Raw genomic sequence first — 19,548 nt, forward strand, 5'->3', positions numbered from 1 at the left:
GAGGCACAGTGTAAAGTAACTCACAGTATGTACCTACATTATTTTACATGATATTAACTAAACATGTATTATATATTTTTTTTTTAAATCAACGTGATTGGCACGAAACAGTCCGAGACAGAAACCTATGTAAAACAAAAGGGTAAGCTTTTGCTCAGCAGTGGGATACTTAAAGGTAAAAAAAAAAAACAAAACACTGACCTGTATGATGTAAATTAACCGAACAGAGGTTGGTGGAAGCAGCCAGAGAGTACGATGGTTCATCCTTAGGTTTTAGCAGCTCGTGGGTGGACACCGCATGTATCGACAGCTCCTGCATGAAATAATAAATCACATCAACTTACTTATTAATACAATATTAAAATATATATCCCTATGGTCGGTCCCTATGGTCGAGTAAGTAGACTAGTCAGTCATGTAAAGAATTAACAGCTGAGTTAATGACTTTTCAATGAAAGGTTTTGATGCAGGCGGCCGGTCGTAAAACCATCAATGCCGAATCTTCAAAAAAAACTTTAAGAGTTGTTTTTCACGTGGACTTTGAGAACAAAATGAGATGAAGTCAGATGAGAAGTAGGGGTTAAGTAGTAATAAGTAGTAATAGTAAAGTTAGAAAAAAAAGTAAGTACTTAATAAGTACGACGTCAAGACTTCTTTCTTTTTACAAGCTTTTATTTAGTTTGACCATATATATTTATTTTCTTTATGTTTTCACCTATCCGGTCTCTTTGTTATCCAATGTTGCACGTATTTCCGCTCGTCCTGAAAAAGTTGAAATTTTCCAATTCGCCTCAGTTTCCATGACAGTGCAATATTATGACAAGTGTGACTTGATGCTGCACCCAGGATCGACTACCAACGACGGAACACCGAAACCATTTTCTGCACATAGGTACATGATATTTTGTTGCGCGTTGAATACAACAGAGATAAGGACAATAAAAGTTTTTACAACACTTAAAACGACACTATTAGACAGAAGGGTGTAGGAAGAGAAATTACAATTGCTACAACTAAAATCATTATAGCTGGCCACAATACCTACGACAAAATTCTAATACTAAAGATGAGTCGTGCGAATTCACATTTATATTCGCATATACCACACACTAACTCACGCACTAATGAGATGTCCAAACAACTTCATCAGATTCATTCCAACATCTCCATTAACTGGAGAAGTGTATAATTAATAACTAACCTGCGTAATCATTCAAGAGGTTATCTTTGGATAATTTTAGAAAATCCCAAAGTCCCTGAAGAAATTAGCATCCATCGTCCAAACACGTGTGTACTATATTTTTCTAATGTTAATATTAAATCGAATCTCGAAGAGGTGGCCAATAAATATTCTACAATATCTATTTTTACATACGTAAGATGCTTTCTCCGATCTTGAATGAACACTGAGTCGACCCTCCTCGTATGTTTGGCTGATGCTATTTGGTTCATGTCATGCACTTTTGCTAATATCTTAATATGGTTATATTAAAATCAAAAAGATCCCAGTGAAAGCTTTTAACAATAATATTATTTATCCAACCAAAACAAATTTCAATATGTTGTTTACAATAGTTGACAAAACAAAACATTTTGTTAATACATAATTAACTTGGAACATAATTTACGTTACGGCTTTTAAAATAACACTGGACATTTGTAAATAAATATAATTGGAATTACTAGGTGAGGTATGCCCGTCAAGCTTTATCTTTGTTAATTATATTTACTATAAAAACAATTACGATGCGTAATATATTCATCAAGCATTTAAAAATACTCTCAAAAATATTAATTTTTAGGGAATAGTGAGATTAATTTGGCAAAATACCTGTAGTAATTCATCATCGTAACTTTTTCCCGGTTTCTTTCTCGTCCACAAAGCATCAGAGGCAGTATCTTAGCATTGTTCTTGATAAATGGGAATATTGAGACCCATTTTTGCCCCATGTTAGAATGACGTCACAGTTGTGTCATCGACGCCCGCCAGCGCTCGTGGCGTGCGCCGTAGCGTCAGCTTTTTGACAGAGTCAGCTATATCCGAGCTGATTTGTTCGCAACAGCTGCCGCGCACCTATTAACCGCTGATACATGTTTGTCAGTCGGCTATTAGGGAGAAAGAGATAAAATTTCAGAATCATCTATATAAGAGCGAGATCGATTTATTTCTCCAATTCACCACCAATATTTATTTGTTGCACCGTGACACTCGAGAAAAATTCTTGTACCAAAAAATTAGAAGCAGAGTATAAATGGGACATTTCTGGCAGGTCATTTTTCTTGTTTCTATATAAAGAAATATTGGTCAAGGAGTTTAACTGTTTGTGACAGCTCGTTGGTTATTCTATCGGTGAAAAAATCGTGATAACGATTTTCAAAATGTCATCACAGTTTTCTGATTATTCGATGACAGCAACAGGATATTAACAATTATTTTATGGTCGAAAAGTAGATTTATAGGCTGCCTCGCAGCATATTATTAACAAGATAATCAAGACATTTATTACGTGTCCACTGTTTTCAGAAAAAAATATGTTCTTGGCTTGATATCAAATGGAAGCATATGTCAACGCATTATACTATAAAATGACGATTCAGATTTACCAAAGATTTGTATTTTTAAACACTGCACACAAACCTAAAAGCATTTCTATAATATTAGTGTAGATAAGTGTAGTTCAGGCTTTTCATTTCCCAACAATAGAAAGTGGTGTTCACTTTCAATAAAGTTTACGAAGATACATTTAAACTAAAAGAAGAAGAAGAATTATTTTGGTGATTTATAACGATATGTGTACTTACTGTATCCAGTCCCAAAACGTAATAACCAAATAAATCATGTCATGTTGATGGTGTTGTATGGAACTAATTTGTTAAAATACCATTATTTCCGCTTTCATAAGTCATTCCCGTTTAACTTCTGTTTAGGTTCTGTATTCATCTGTTATCGTCTCATTCTATTCAATATTTTTTCCTTAGGTACACCTACTATTCGGAGTAGCCGAATAAAATTTAATTCCAATTATATACCATTTAATTTTTGGGTAATATTGGAGTACCTAAGTAATCACCGGGATTACGAAAATATAAGGAACACTAATTTCGTATGAGCGAAGAAATGGAATGAGATGTCTATACCTTCAAGCTATCGGGTACATATTGGGGGTATACCCCCAATATGTACCCGATAGCTTGAAGGTTCACAATACACTCATGATATTGCTTATTTTTAAAGTTGAGTTGCAACTTTAACCTACGCGTCGCTGTTAATTTATTAACAATAGTTGAAAACTTATCACCCATTACTAATTATACGATGACAGTAAATCTAAATTGTCAAACATTTAAAAGATTACAAAACAAATGTCAACGGGTAAAATATAATACAATAAAAAGCGAGGAAACCCCGGTTGATAGATTAATTGACGAAATTAAATTAAGTTTGTTATTGTTGACACTAAAAATAAACTAAAGCAACTGCCAAAAGATGTGTCGATTGGATTGGACAGCATTAGTATTAGACACTGGCTTGCTTGCACCGTAAACTTTAACATTAAACGTAACGAAAAACGCAAAGTACGACATTTTGTCTAAACGTCAGCGGCGCGCCGGTTAAAAGCAACGTCAAATTTGACGGTGCAATACACCCTAAACAAGTTGAATACTCAGTTCTTGTCAAATGTATACTTATAAATAGAAAAACTACTTACTTACTACAAATTAAGCTTTTTTGATCTAAATTGTGTAATTGTTTACGCATTTTTGTGAAAGAATCAATGAACAAGACTAAAAACAGCACAAATAAAAATCACGTTTATTTCAGAGAGTTACAATTCACATATTTGACATTATTAAAGATTAAATTAAATAACATTAAAATATTATTAAAATCATACTAAATAAAATCACATTTCTTTTTCCAAATAATATTTATTAATTTATATTAATTATGACATCTTTATCCTTCTTATGATGCATCAGCAAGAGGACAGACCATCCACAAATATTTTCAAAATGTTCTTTAGACAACATCTGACTCTGTCGATTAGGGACAATCAAAATATAAACCTATATGTTTATACATTTATTTTGAATTCATAAGTAGGTATACATTTATAAATAAATGCAATATTTTTAAGAAGTGGCGGGTAATTCGACATAGTGACAAGACGCGCGGGGTGGGATTAACCCGAAATAGCCAGTAATTGATGGGAGTGCCCAGGGCCGCAATCTGAAAGCGAGACGCATTTCGTGAATTCCTACTTGAACGCAATTAAATTGTATATTACATGAACTAGAATAAATATTTTTTAGTTATTACATTATCACACACAAAACATTGCTCGAGAAATCCTTACATAATTATGTAGCATCAGTCTGAATTAATGCGATAAACTCAAAAACTATCGGACATTTTTTTGTACATTTTTCACCAAATAGACAGCGTGGTTATTTAGGAAGGTTTAGCCGCCAGTAAAGAATATTCTAACACTCGAATAAGTACCGTTTTAATTTAAAACTAGCTCTTTAGCCATTCCTATAGATATATAATATACTTCTTTATTTTTTCATTTCACTATAATAGGTATCTGGAATTATACCGAAATTCCGTAACGGGAAGTTCTTAGAAATGATTTAATTTGTCTAAAACAATAATCTGAGGATTAATTCCAGACATCAATCTTGTTCTAAGTACTACGACATAAGTAAATATTCGTATAAATACAAATGACTAGTGTCTCGTCGCGGCTTCGCTCAGGTAAAACCATAATAAATAATTGTAGCGCACATTATCACATCCTGAAGGTTTCGTCTACCTCATTGCCAAATTTCATTAAACACCGTCCAGTAGTTTTTGACTTTATTATAATTAGGTACAAACAAAAACGAATTTTCTATAGTTTTGTAACTTCAATTACTAATTAAACTCGTTGCCAGAATTCAAGTGAATATACTCATAAAGTTACAAGTAAGTACTCCTTAAAATTTTATGCCAATTATAGTATTCTACATTTACGAAAGTGTCTTGTGGTCACAATTCACATTAATTCTACGACTTGATCGCTGTCAAAACATCATTAAGGCCGAATTAAAAATAATCAAATTGAGACGCGTGTCCTGAAAGAGTTCGAGATTATAATATAGATAGAGTTATTACATCTATACATATAATATATGTAAGTAAGTGGGCTATGTCTGTACATAGGAGATATTAAAAAATAAATGTTTTTTTTTCTCTGTCCATTTGCTCGCGCATAACGCTAAAGCTACTGAATGGAATAAGATGTGGTTTTCATAGGTTTTCGTTACGTTTCGTTTCTTCGAACCCGAGACATTGACAATAATAAATTATAAGCGGACGCACGAGATGAAAGGCAAGTGCTAGTGCTAAAAAAATTGATTTCAGTTCTAGCAATCACACTCAAAAATAAAGAAAATGCCAAATTGAGACATAATCACATATGTAAAGCGGAATAAAAAAATATGTATATACGTACACATGAAAAAGCTATCGTGTGTATTAAGAAAGCACGCCAAGCTTATCATTTATGTTCTCGGTATAATCTGAACCACTACTTTAAGTAAAATGTTTAGAACGTTTGTATTGCTTTTCTTGGCTTTGGTATCGACTGGAATGCACCGGTAATCGGTAATATTAAGAGGCCTTATTTTTCAGTGCGTGATATTAACACAGTATTTAAATGATTGATTGATTGATGATGATGATTTATTTTCGAAACTGGACTTTAACAGGCACGTCTTCTTTTACATAATTTTTGTTGATACGGTTTTTTAAATATTTTATACCATCTGATCTGTTAATTTAAAGCGCCGTTAATTAATTTGTAACAAAATGCGGCGAGATTCATTTGGAAGAAACATACTACGTAAGAAACGTACGAGCTTTACATTTCCTAAACTTTTTTTATTTATCATGTGGATGTTGTGTCCCACTGCTGGGCCAAGGCTTCCCCTTCTCTTTCATTCGTCTCATTCTGTTGAAAATTCTGGCCATTCCGGCAGAGCCATAGAGGTAGTCAAGAATAAAGTCACAAATCATTTAATCATATTTAGTTTAAGATTATATGCTTGTTTTATTTTAATTATAATTAGTTACTATATATGGTCTATAATATTTATGTTATTAACTGAAATTAAAGTTAAGTAGGTACGCACATAAGTATATATAGAAAAAAACATTGATGAAAATTAATCGATATTGATTTTCTCTTCTTGTTAAGATATGGAATATGAAAAGAATCAAACATTAAAAATTGCAACAAAGTTAATTGGTACGTGAAATAGCTCCATTGTGTACGCGACCGAATTAGCCAAGTAGCTTAGTAGCATATCCGATAAACAAATATTGTATTCATTTAGTCCTTATTATCCTAACGTTAAGATTGATTTTCGATCGGTATAAGCATGAAATGCAAGTTGACGCTTGAGTAAAATATACACATGTAAAAAAGTATGAAAGGCCACCCACGAACACAAAACAGAGTATACTCATTCTGTTGCCGAGAGCAAGTATAATGAATTGGACGCAGGATTTTCTAAAATAATTGAGGCGCGATTTTTTCAATTAAAAACTGAGCTACCGGATAATATACAAACGACGACGATTATGAGCACCTTCCGTTTAAATAAAGGACTCTCACAAATCATGAAGAAGAAATAAAAGTAAATAGAGAGAAAAACAAGAAATAAAAACATATAGAAAATGCATTTTTACAACTTGTGAACAAAGGTAATGAAAAGGTATCTATCACTCAGCAACACATTTATGTGACACAGCGCAGAGCCAAGGCACTAATTTAAAGTGAAACCAACACTAATAGTATTTATATACTAATTTGGTAAGTAGATGGCACTGACAGAAACTACAAAAAATACAATTTAATACTTATCTATAACACAGAGTCCTTAATAATAGAAAAGAAATTAGTATTATATTGACCTAAAATAATACCTATTTAAGATTTCTTTTTATACATATCATCAATATAAGTTTGCCAAGGCCCCTAAAAGATTGTTGACATAATATTGTGATTTTTTTTCCTTATAGGAGGAATTTACTTCAATAAAAAACTTGTAACCTCCGATCGCTCTACAAAGTTCCGGGTCTTCTACAATCAGGAAAAATCCGTAACGCAATTTAGATACTTGTTTTTTAATTGCACCTAATTCTGATACTTAAAACATTGAAATAAACGGTCTTACGGAAAATGGAAAATATTTGAGCGAAATAAAAACAATACGTTTAAAAAAATGTCACGTTTCAATTAGAAATGCTAAAATTTAAAAATCTATTGTTATAATTTTGAAATAGTAATTAGATTTTTTAAGGTTTGCTCTTTGGGTTTATCTTCAATGTAATGTTTTTATCTGTGGGGTTTATCTTTTCTGAAGTGTCGAAAAATGACACATATCAGAATTCCGTGAAATTAAAAATCTGAGTTCAAGGAGTTTCTTTAAACCTATATTATTGCAAATCGACCGCTATTAATTAATAAATTAAATAATCAAATATACAATGCATTAGTATAAGATGACCTCAATAAAATTAAACTTAGTAATAATGGTAATTGTGTCAATGTTATACCTACTTGTTACGAAAGAAAATCTGATGATGTTGCATGCTGGGCAAGCAGAATCAAGCTTATTATACACTTGCGTCGTTGTAATTTCATACATAGAAAATTATAATGCTTATAGATAAGTTAGTAGGTAATAACATAGCACCTAGCTGCTAAAGATTCAATTAGCTATTGCCTGCTTGGTCATGTATCGACATTTTCAGTCTAGATTTTATTCCAGAAGCTTCAAATTATATAATTACTATGAAATATATCCCACTAATATTATAAATACGAAAGTTTGATCTTTCACGCAAATTCTACTACACGATTTTTACTTTTTATCCCGAAATTCCATAAACATTTAATAAATTGAAATAATCAATATCAATTTTTAAGCGACTGCAAGAGAAGGGTATTGATTTTCACGCAAAATGGAAAATAGGAAATATTAGAAAGATAATAACTTTGTCTCTAATCTCTAAATTTGGTACCTAAAAATAACGCAAGGTACCAAATTGGCAAAATAAAAAAAAATAAAAAAGTCTAGGAACAGCTATTAGTTAGATAACTAACAAATTAAAACAATTATCAAGCTATAACCAAATCGTTTCATATTATTATTACTACTTAATATTATTCCCGTCGATTTCAACCGAAGCATTGATACAAATGCCTATTTCTGCAACAAAGGATTATAAGTTCCAGTGATTTAAGGCTTCCCGATCAGCGACCCAGGTTATAATTCACGTTGGAATAAATGGAGTTCTTTCATGAGCGCGTACGCAAGTGGCCGAGGCGAAGGAGCGCAGGAGCACTTTAAAAACCCAATACTTTTCACATTTGTCACAGCCGCACTCACATTACAAGTCATTCGGTTACCGGCAGCTGGAAGTACGTCATCACCTTCCACATCAACTACATGCCTCGTCCTAAACCTTAAAGAATAGAGCACAAAATCCAATGGCAACTGGAAAGTTATTGTGCCAGCCATTTATGCAAGCAAGACGGGCACGATTTGCGAAAAGCATATATTTTATTTTTATTGCAGTGTAGTTGTATCAAATTAAATCAGCTGTTTGACCCCACAAACAAAGGCTTTTTTGTGGAGTAAGTACCTATTTCACTTGTTTTCAGAAGATTAAGTTTATCGAAATAAAAACGTTCAAGCCAAGGAGCAGAAAAATTGTGAGAAATAAATTGTGTAAGGAACTTAATTCTCAAACTAAAATAATGCAATACCTAGTTTCTATTTATATAAATCTTCAATGTGTCGTCGGTTCAGTCCTACTAATCCTACTAATAATATAAATTCAAAAGTTTTTGAGGATATATGACTGTATGTATTGTTGTGTTTGTTACTCTTTCATGCGAAATCCGCTGGACGGTTGTAATGAAATGGTATACTGGTAGAATATAACCTGGAATAACACATAGGGTACATTTATCCCGAAATTAGACACGCCTAGACATCCTGATTTGAGTAAATACTCTATGTCATTCAGTAATAAAAATATCCTAATGGTGAAGGAACATTGAAAACGATAGTCTAGATATTGTAGAAGAGTAGACCGATGTGGATTAATGTAACTAGATTCTGTAAATAAATTCCTGAAGGATTCACTAAAAGGAAAATTGCCTGAAACTTCAGAAATTAAACAAAGCTATATTCTAGATAAAGATTTTTTTAAATATTGTTATAACTTAAATGGCTCAGTAATCTTATTGACAATAAATGGCTCAGTTTGTGATGAACCTGTGTCAGGGCCGATTGATAAAACCGACTCTAGGCATTATCTTCAATTTTCATGAGTTACCACGTTGCCAGAATGTACAGTCAAATGCAAATCAATCTACCTACATCAATTGCGAATTATATCAACTTCTATTCACTTTTTTTCGATTTATTTTGATACATCATCACAGCTCATTTATAACAATACCTACTAATATTATAAATATGCGAAAGTTTGTATGTGAGGATGTATGTGTGTGTGTACGTTTTTTACTCTTTCACGGAAAAACTACTAGACAAATTGTTATATAACTTGGAATAACACATAAGGTACATTTTATCCCGAAATTCCGGCAAAGCCCCGGCACGCAGCTAGTACATTACAAATTTATTTTGGGAATATAAAAAAGGCATGGTATAAACAGTTGTTGAGTGAAGAATATTGATTGTCGTCGGAATATAAATCGGTTGAATATGGAAAAAATACTGAATAGGATGAGACGTCGCTGGTTGAAGACGGATCAACCAAAATGCTTTTTAACGGCTTCCCACAATTTATGCAGATTCTAGTTGAAGGCCCAAGAAATCTAAATAATATAGTTAGACTAGATATTACATATCACGTGTTGAGTGTAAGTACTTATAATAAGTAAAGTCAAATAAACAAGGTCGATGATGTAACTTGCCGTGACGAAGGCAACTGATAACTTAAGTAAAGACCCGATAGCACAGACCCGGCGTCATGATGACACTGACTCCAGAACTTAAACCAATTATATATAAATAAATCAATCAATTAACCGCCATTAAACATTTATTTCATCGTAAATAATCCAATGTTATTGTTTATTATTCCAACAAAAACGTACACAATTCGCCAAGTTTATCATAATTCATCAGTGTTACAGTTTCACTGAAATATAAAACTTTTAAGACCCAAAATAAAATTTTAATTTCTCCGATTACACTAGTTTCAGCGATAAGGAAAGCAAACAAATATGTATCGGAACACATAAACGAATATTAAAACCGAGCGGAATTATTACTTATACGGGACATTTAACTCTGCATTGAATAATTTTTATACGCGTACCCAACTAGGATATCTTGTTCAATAGTCGCTAGACCAATTTTTGATTTAGGTAAACCTAAGTAAATAGGTTTAAGTAGTATATTCGAAATAAAAACTTGAGTGTTTCGCGGTCTATCGCTGATCTATCATTTTTATTGGGGATTAAGAAATAAACCTCAAAATTTGAAGATTCGTGACGTGACGTGACCCTCCTTGGGAATACTATTGTTACTAAGGAAGGATATGGAGTCGTCCAATTCAACACCGGAACGATAGGCCACAAAAGCCGGGTTTTCGTTTCGTAATTACAAGTACTAAATACTTTGTAAGAAATAAATAAGTAGGTACGCAATGTTTTTGTATCTAACAAAGCAGATTAGAATCTGACCCTAAGATACCGCGTCAAGAAAGTGACCTCAACCAGATCTGTCGTCATGCCTGGGCGAAGAATAACAACTGTTAAACTAGCTATGTGTTTGTGGTATGGAATATTTCCGTTAAAAATATCAAAAATCACTGCACTGATAAAATTTTTACTAGTACTTACAGAGCCTAATTATTAATAATGAATAACCATCAGGCTAATTAGACTTCGGCCTAGGGCGCAAGGATCGTAGGGGCGTTGAAATCGACCTTCGCACGCACTATTGACCTTTATCATCACGTACCATACATACAACTAACAACTACTTTCAACTAGACCCGGATATAACGTTATCTATTAAATTATTAAATGTACTACGAACCGAATGCTTGGCAACCCTTGATTAAAGGTTTTACACTTTTCCCGCATCTCTTCATTCCGGCAAGATGACCTTCATATTACCAAATACTTTTATAAAGTTTTTGTGTCTTTTTTGAAGTTCTGTCGTCTTGCTACTAACTTCTGTACTTTAGCGGAATAAAGATTTTACAAGGTTATGTTGGTTTAAAACAATTGTTTAAATATACATTATATGATGTGTCTGTGATGCCAAAGAATGTGAGGGCTGAAAACCACTAGGTATCTTGTTCAAAATAACACTGAGACATCACCTACTCGGTGTACATCCAATAGTTAAATGTTGTCTTCTATTGTGATGTGTTACAGAAATGTAGTGTAGTGTATGTGTATTCAATAAAATCACTACATGTAGACTATATGGTATAAAGCGTCTATTTTGTAAGCGTTCTTCTTTTAAACGCAACGGATTTTGATACAAACTTCAATATTGCTTCGACAATTTATAACCGGAGGGTTAGAGATTTGCGTAGCCAGCCGGTCGCCAGTTCGAATATTGTATTACATAAAAGAGACTCACCGCTGCGTGGATGTGAGGGTGGGCATACAGTTGCATTCTCCGAGTGTCCACGCTGTAGTTGGTGAGGGGGATATCGTTCATGTCGAAGGTGTCTGCGAGGCCGGTCAGCCGTGAGACGCCGTCGCAATCGCCATCGAGACCCGCACCGTCGGCACTGCCGGCCACTGAGGGCAAAAAAAAAAAAATCAACTCGTGAACATGCTGGGTACTCGTCGATTCTAATAATATATTTTATTTTGTTCTTTTTGCTAGGGGTGTTTGTCGATTCTCATAATATATTTTGTTTTACACTTCTTTTTATTGTTTGATTACACCCAGGTGTTGCCTGTTTATCTTCGGCTAGAATTCCTTTAAATTAAATAATATTTATTAGAAAAAAAATCGTATTTGGTTCTCCCAAACGGCATGCAGAAATATATATATATATATATTATAATAATAATATTTTTCTTTATCAAAAAACTACAAAAATAAAAAAACTAAAAACTACTAGACTACTACATTTCGGAAAAACAGCTGGATAGAAAAATTCAGATTTCAGATTCATAATTTAGAAAATTCATAGGTACATTGATAAATCAGAAAACAATATATTTGACAAGATTCCTACATGAGTAAAGCCCCAAGGCTAATATCATGGGTATCAAAAGTTCTGATAGAGGTAAGTATGTGTGTTTGTAACCATGTTTACATAACATATGCTGTATAGCGTTACGTACTAGTTGACTTGACACTAGGTAGAAGATAAATTAGTCATCCAAGGAAGCTCAGTTAACTACTTATCACGATCTATTATCACCTATATATCCGGTTGGAGTCACGTGTATTTGTGTTGTTGTTGAAGTATATAGGTACTTAGATTTAAAGATTTAATCAATCAATATAAAATATCTATAAAGCTATTTCGTTGCTGACAGACAGAAAAGGGACAGTCAAAACTGGGGGTAAAATCACTGTTAATAATAAATTATTACCGCCGCGTATCTATGTGATATCCACGCTGGAGCGGCTCTACAACATGTAGCGCCCGTGCAAAGTATGCCCTGGCGCCTTCTTATATAAAAACTAGATGTTACCCGGGGCTCTTGGGAATTTTGAGATCAAATATAGCCTATAGCAATCTTGGATAATGTACCTTTCTAGTGGTGAAATATTTTTTGAAATCGGTTCGAAAGTTTCGTAAATTATCCGCCTCAAACATACAAACTTACAAAGTCACAAACTCTTACCACTTTATAATAATATAAGTAGTATAGATTTGCTATCAAAGTGCCTATAAATATAGGGATAGACTCGCCGGATCCATGAAAGGTATATTAACATGACATATTTAGGTATGTTAACATGCTGTTAACTTGTGGTACAATCAACAGCACATCACCCAACCCAAATTCATTTCAAATTCGCCGCTATTACCGCGTCATAGAAGTGCATGCAAGGTAACTTGATGTGCTTTTGACTGTAGGTACACTAGTACTTAAAAATTCCATTGGCAAATCCTACATACCTTTTAAATTTCATCAAAATCGTACCAACGGTTCGAAAGTTATCGCATTACAAACATACATACTTACATACATACATTCCAAAAATGTATTTTTGTCCCAAGTAGAATGTTAGACCTTGCTTCGCTCGCTCGGTCAATAATGTAGTGTTAGATCGTAATTTAGTGAGGTTTTGATTGTTAGGAAACATTATGCCAGCTCCATACTGTCGCCGAACTCGTACGGCGAATGCGTGAACATTGCGTAAATTGTATAAGAGTTTTGATTTACCGCAATCTAAAACCAGCAATGTATACGCAATCAGCCAAAGTTTGGCAAACTGTTCGACGACATTGTGGAGCCGGCATTAGAGTCTTGCTTGTCCGGCAGGTGGATGTAGTGGAATGAGATTCATCGCATCATTACTTTTATTTACAAATGGTTAGCGTAATTGATGCCCAATTTCACAATTTTTTCTATAGCATTTTATTTAGAACGCAAAACATATATTGAAAAATATAGTTTACTAGATGTTGCCCGGAGTTTCGCTTCCGTGGGAATTTTGGGATAAAATATAGCCATATAGCAATCTTGAATAATGTACTTACCTATCTAATGGTGAAAAACAATTTTTGGAATCGGTTCGGTACCTACTTTCGGAGATTACCCACCTCAAATATACAAAATAACAAACGCTTACCTCTTTACAATAATAGATAAATTTGATGATCGTTACACATATTAAAGAACTATGTAGCTGCGCCTGCAACTTCATATGCCTACTTTACTTGACATATTGAAGTTTAAGTGCTGCGCAAAGGCACTTACCTATTTGCGCGAAAACATATCAACGCAAATGGACAGTTCGCAAAAAGCGACTTGCGCTATACGTTGAAGATGTTTGTGCGAAACATGTTGTTCAAATACAACAAAAATGTAACTCCACGTTCTTAATACCTATGTACTGCATATAATATTTGGAAATAAACAAATCATTTATTTGACAAACACAACACTTATGAGTAGGAAACAATACAGGTTAGTAGTTTGTAGCTTTGGTAAATATTATTTAATTTAGAATATGACGTGAAAAAGTGCCTGTGAAGGCCTAATTTCAGAATAAATTATATGATTTCGAAAAAAAACGTGCGGTCAATAAGGCAACTAGCGAAACATGGTGCCATGGGACGAGTAAAAGAGCTGATTTTCTACCATTTCAAAAGTAGGTCAGGTAACATAATAATAGTAAGATAGTATGAGCGCTAATCCCTTTCCTAAGTTATTTCTCCTCTCTTCTTAGTCCACGGCATCACCATTAGCACGTATATCCTCCTTGACGACATTAAGTTAATCATATTTTAGTACGTCACCGCACCCTTATAGTATGCTGAACCTGAATAGAAGCCGGACCTATTGCTTGTGAACCTCGCAATTTAGATAAAAATGTAATACATATAAGGTGTCTTCGTACCAAATCCCAAATAAATCGTTCGTTTCCAAATAAATAATCGTTTCAAATTCCACATCTAGTCGTTCATTACTTGACTTTTAAACGCATTTTTCCGGGATAAAAAGTATACTTATAAGATGTTATGCCGGTACTTAGGGTAGCTTCCATAGCAAATTTCAAGTTGTTTCTCGGATCAGGTCATTATTTGACATTCCTACGGGAACTCAGCAATTTTCCGGAATAAGTAAATAATTTATCTATTACCATACAAAGTAAACTTCATACCAACTTTCAAGTATATCGGTGGATTAGATTAAGCGTAATTCGCGTTCATTGGCAGACTGAAAGATAGACAGACAAGTCCAATATTATATATTCGCCAAGATAAGTCCAACTTTAAAAAAATATACATTGTGCTAATATGTCCCTTCTTCAGTTTTATTAAATGTATTATTGAAACAACAGATGGCCTCAGTGTGACATTGTCATAAAATAAAATCAGATATATTTAAAACATATCGATTCCACATAATAAATATGCGATTGTGGTATTTTATATTATGAATTACAATATTTATTAACCGTTAGATAAAAAAACTTAAACAAGAATGGGCAAGGACGTTTACATTTAATGAACATTTCTGAATCGCGCTGTTGACATTTTTTAGTTTGGTAACTATATAAGACAGAGTACATGGTAAACGTACAGGGAGTCCGTTTCTACTCAGGAAATCGGTGTTTGAGGTACGAGCCGTGCTAAGTCTATCCCTCATTGCATAATGACATTAAGCGATTGAACGAAGGAATATTGCGAGAATGTACGAATATATAGACATCGGCCGGTTGGCTGAAAAGCTTAAGACGACTGAACTAAATATAGCTCAAGATGAATTGATCGAGGATGTCCTCAACCCTACTGAGTAGAAAATTTGACTCTCTTTTTCTATGGCAAAAACTGATTATTTTTTATTCTCATCCAATAGTTCACAGAAAAACAAAACGACGACGCGATGCGCCGTGTTGCCTAAATGTTGGTTTCCAATGGACTTACGTATACTCCTGTACTTAGCGAATTTTATCTCAATAGTAAGTACCTACTCAGCTATTGATTGATCTTGTAAGCAATTTTAAGTGTTACGTAGGTACATAAAATTAGTTCAAGATAAGATGTATGACAATGACCCTATCCGATCGCCTCGATACTTGACACATTGCATTCTTTCGGCTCATTTTATTTCATTACATAATCCACAGTTATTGAAATGGGGTTTTGTTTATAATATGCAGTAGCTCCACGCCTATCACATCCGTGGGAACTTTGGTATAGAAAATGCCCATGAGACTATCCAGATTTGTTCCAGGTTTTATTATCCTTACATATTAGCATAAAAAGAAGAAAAGTACCTATCCCTGTTGCGTCTGTCTGTATGGAAGCGTTAAACTCAAATCATCGGACGTTTTGTACGGTTTTCACCAATATATACTTACCTAGTATGATTCCTGAGGAAAGTTTATGTGTATACTTAACTTGTTATTTTTTACCCGAGCGAAGCCGGTACGCGCCGCTAATATTTACTATTTGCCTTCTGATCTGAATAAAGAAACACAGACTAATACCGTAAATATAAATCTGACACCAGGGGCTTACCATCATCTCTTAAAGCGATCCACTTTACGACCTAAACTGACCTGCATTGCAAATTCGTACCATCGACTTAATTTTTTGTATAAATGCGATTCATTTTAGGTTCCAAAATTGAACTGAGTTGCATTGGAATCGTTCTGTAAAAGTTGATGGTAGGCCTGCAGCTAACAATTAACACACTCGAAAGGGAAAAAGAAGTTGCTACTAGTGAAACTTTAAGATTTATTTTTGATGGTGTCACAGCTCCAAATGCAAACAGAATCACAGGATGAGTGTTGGCAGGAAAATATGACTTTGATTATGACTAAAATTAAAACGGAAACTAAACGTAGGTACATAGGTAAGTACTTTGGGACGTTTAGGAATAACAAAATTAAAACGCATATTGCATAAGTTAATATAGCTATCTTACCTATATATTTCATTATTTAAGTTACTTCTTAATATCTAGATAAGTAATATATCATAATAGCTGATTGTTAGTTTTTTTATAATTTCAGATGCCTAGCTATATGTTAGTATTTATTAATGATGTGCTCGGTCTTAGGTCGCTAATTACTTGTCCGTTTTTATTATTTTTGTAGTTAAAATTCTAAGTAGCTAAGTATACCTATCTTCCACAACAAATAAGAAAATTATCAAAATTGCATACTGAAAACAAAACAAAGTATGTTAACACAGGTAAATAGCTGTTATAAGCTTAATAATTACTCCAATATGACTGATTTACAATGCTGTAACCCTGCAAAGTGCACATTAACTATTAAACGCGTGCGTTCATTTCATAGCCTATAAGCGGCTTTACAGCTATTCGCTATTACTCACCCACTTTTTCAAAACTACGAAGTTTTCCTCAAAAGCCTCTCGTGTCCGTCGTCAGCGAAAACATGTACATCCTTTAAAAACACCACTTGAGTCCACTGTTGAAAAAGTTCAGTATACTTAAAACACTAAAATTCGGTTGGGAAATGTTTAGTTTAGAACGAAGAAGTTTGGGCGGGCGGCGGATTCATTCGCGCGTTGAGTGATCGCGGACGGTCGTTGAGGCCGCGCGTGCGTCGACCGACTGACTGAGCTGTTCGCGCGTCGCTCGGCGTGCAGCAACGCCAGCGGTTCCACGCAGCGTAGGCGGATCGCCGGTGCTCGACAATAGGTTATCAGGATTTTCTCAGTGTACAAAAGAAAAACCAAAAAAATTGAACGCCTTATCGGCCCACACTGAACGCTCTTTACGCAACGCTGCAAATGTTACATTCGCCACTGTTACGCATTCGAGGCATAATTGTTGAAAAATAAAACGCTTTTCTTAATAGAGGAAAATGTAATCTACATAATATAGCGTGGCATGGAGTGGGGCAAGCTCTCTCATTGGCGGGATGCGAGCGCCTAACGCCAATCGCGCGGGGGGGGTGGAGTCGCCATTCGCACTGAAATTCGGCGAGTCTATATATCCTTGCTCCTAATTTTCCACTTTGTGTGTATCCGAGTAAATAGGCTACGTTCCCGAGTACGTGCCTATTTAAGTAAAGTCTCAATCCACATGACTGTTCAATTAAACCGAGAAATTCCTTTATTAGATCTCAATGTCGTACCTAGATGCAGCCCGCAATGCAGTCTATGTTACTGAGTTTTGACTTTTAAAATTTGTACAGAATCGAAATAATTAACCATTTTACTTATTTATACCTATCATACAAATATTTATAAACAAATTTTATCGAAGTCCATCAGATCTAGTATTTAGGTAAATATAGAGTAACACAAGTCGTCTCAATAACCCTCTCTGTATGGCCTTGTCACGTTGCAGAGTTCATGAAAAATATTTTGTGTTAAGTAATTGTGAATCGACAGCCAATAAGCGCCTGGCCCTTGGACCAGCACATAATTATATCTGGTCATGCAGGCCTTCTTCTACATGAGTGTACGTTACGGGTAAGTAAAAATAAAATAATCAAGATTTAACATACCTCGGACGCTGCATGTAAATGATAATGACATACATCCTTACATCCAAACGGTTGCATTCATAGATAAATAAAATAATTTATTTCAGGCATAGTCCCACATTATTACTTAGGTAGGTACTCTAAGAGATTAAGTACCTAGTACGAACGCCCCTGGGCACCGACACTCAACGGCTTCGGAAGGAGCCGAGAATAAGCTCAGATGAGAATGAGGGATCCTTAGGAAGGATAAGTACTTAATAAGTTGAATTTTATATTATACACAGAATATATCAAATTACATTGAAATGTATTTATTTCTGTGATATCATTATATTTTATAGCTGAATATTCAACAGCCTTGCAGTCGCCGTGGGCGCACAGTACAGGTATATCAACAATCACACTAAGTACCCAAATTGTAGATGTGTTGAAAATGGGAAAGTTTAAAAAATAATAAGTTTCACTATTATAACGATCTAGTCTGTGTAGGTAAGAACCTATCTATATTCATTTACGAATAATTTTTCAACGAGTAAGTAGAACTTAAGACAGTAACCACAATTTTTCCAAGTCTTTCATTTATTGTATATGTAGATCATGAACTTGAGCCTATGCACCACACCCAGCTAGCTCGGAGGCTGAAACGGACAAGCCGAATACACGCCGTAGGCCGTACCTATGCGACGATGCTTCCATCCATCAAAGTCACGTTTGCTGGAATATACGTCCTTCGTCTACATGCTTCATCATTTATTGTAAATGTAGATCAAATAAAAAAGAAAAAAAAAAAATGATGTATGGTCAACAAATAGGTACGCAGTGGTAATTCCGCCGACCACTTGCACTACTAAAAACAGTTAAGCATATCACAAGTAGGTATTCATTGTCGTTCAAACAAAACGTGTGTACTTACTTGTGTGTGGGTACATACTTACATACATTGCAAGCTTAGATTATAGAATTATTTTAAACTAGATGCACCCAGCGGTGTTACCCGCGTAATTAATTTTAAAAAACTCCTTACGTTTTTATGCAGAGTAAAGTTTGTAAGTATTGACTATCCGACTTTTTGAGCAAATCCTAAGGGAATTTTCAAAATAAAAAGTACCTACCAAATTTCATAAAATATCGCCCAGCCGTTTGAGCGTGAAGAAGTAACAAACATATTCACAAACTTTCGGCTTTACAGTATTAGTGGGATGGGAAGTGGGATTCTATGATTGCAAGCTTGTAAAAATCTCAATACGAAGCCAGTGGATAAGTACATCAAAGTTTAATGGATAATTACACAGACACACGATTATAAAATATTGATGGAGTTCCTGTAGTTTTGCT

The 19,548-nt window shown here is 34.3% G+C and overlaps 1 protein-coding gene across 6 annotated transcripts in view; it reads right to left on the minus strand.

The window, feature by feature from the left end:
• The window catches only part of LOC128683006 (forkhead box protein L2-like), a 42,513-nt gene extending 24,961 nt beyond the window's left edge, over positions 1-17,552 (minus strand). For 2 of the 6 annotated variants that reach the window (XM_053768130.2, XM_053768134.2), the window contains exons 1-3: positions 17,097-17,552; positions 11,689-11,852; positions 202-313 (exon numbers count right to left, since the gene is read on the minus strand). In XM_053768130.2, the coding sequence (XP_053624105.1) occupies positions 202-313; positions 11,689-11,852; position 17,097 (277 nt within the window). In that variant the 5' untranslated portion in view covers positions 17,098-17,552. Of the gene's footprint in view, positions 1-201; positions 314-11,688; positions 11,853-17,092 lie in introns of all 6 variants that reach the window. The other 4 variants (XM_053768129.2, XM_053768132.2, XM_053768131.2 and 1 more) reach the window with 3 other exon arrangements.
• Between the last annotated feature and the right edge of the window lie 1,996 nt (positions 17,553-19,548).

Source organism: Plodia interpunctella, chromosome Z (assembly GCF_027563975.2).
Source record: "Plodia interpunctella isolate USDA-ARS_2022_Savannah chromosome Z, ilPloInte3.2, whole genome shotgun sequence".
NCBI classification, from domain to species: domain Eukaryota; kingdom Metazoa; phylum Arthropoda; class Insecta; order Lepidoptera; family Pyralidae; genus Plodia; species Plodia interpunctella.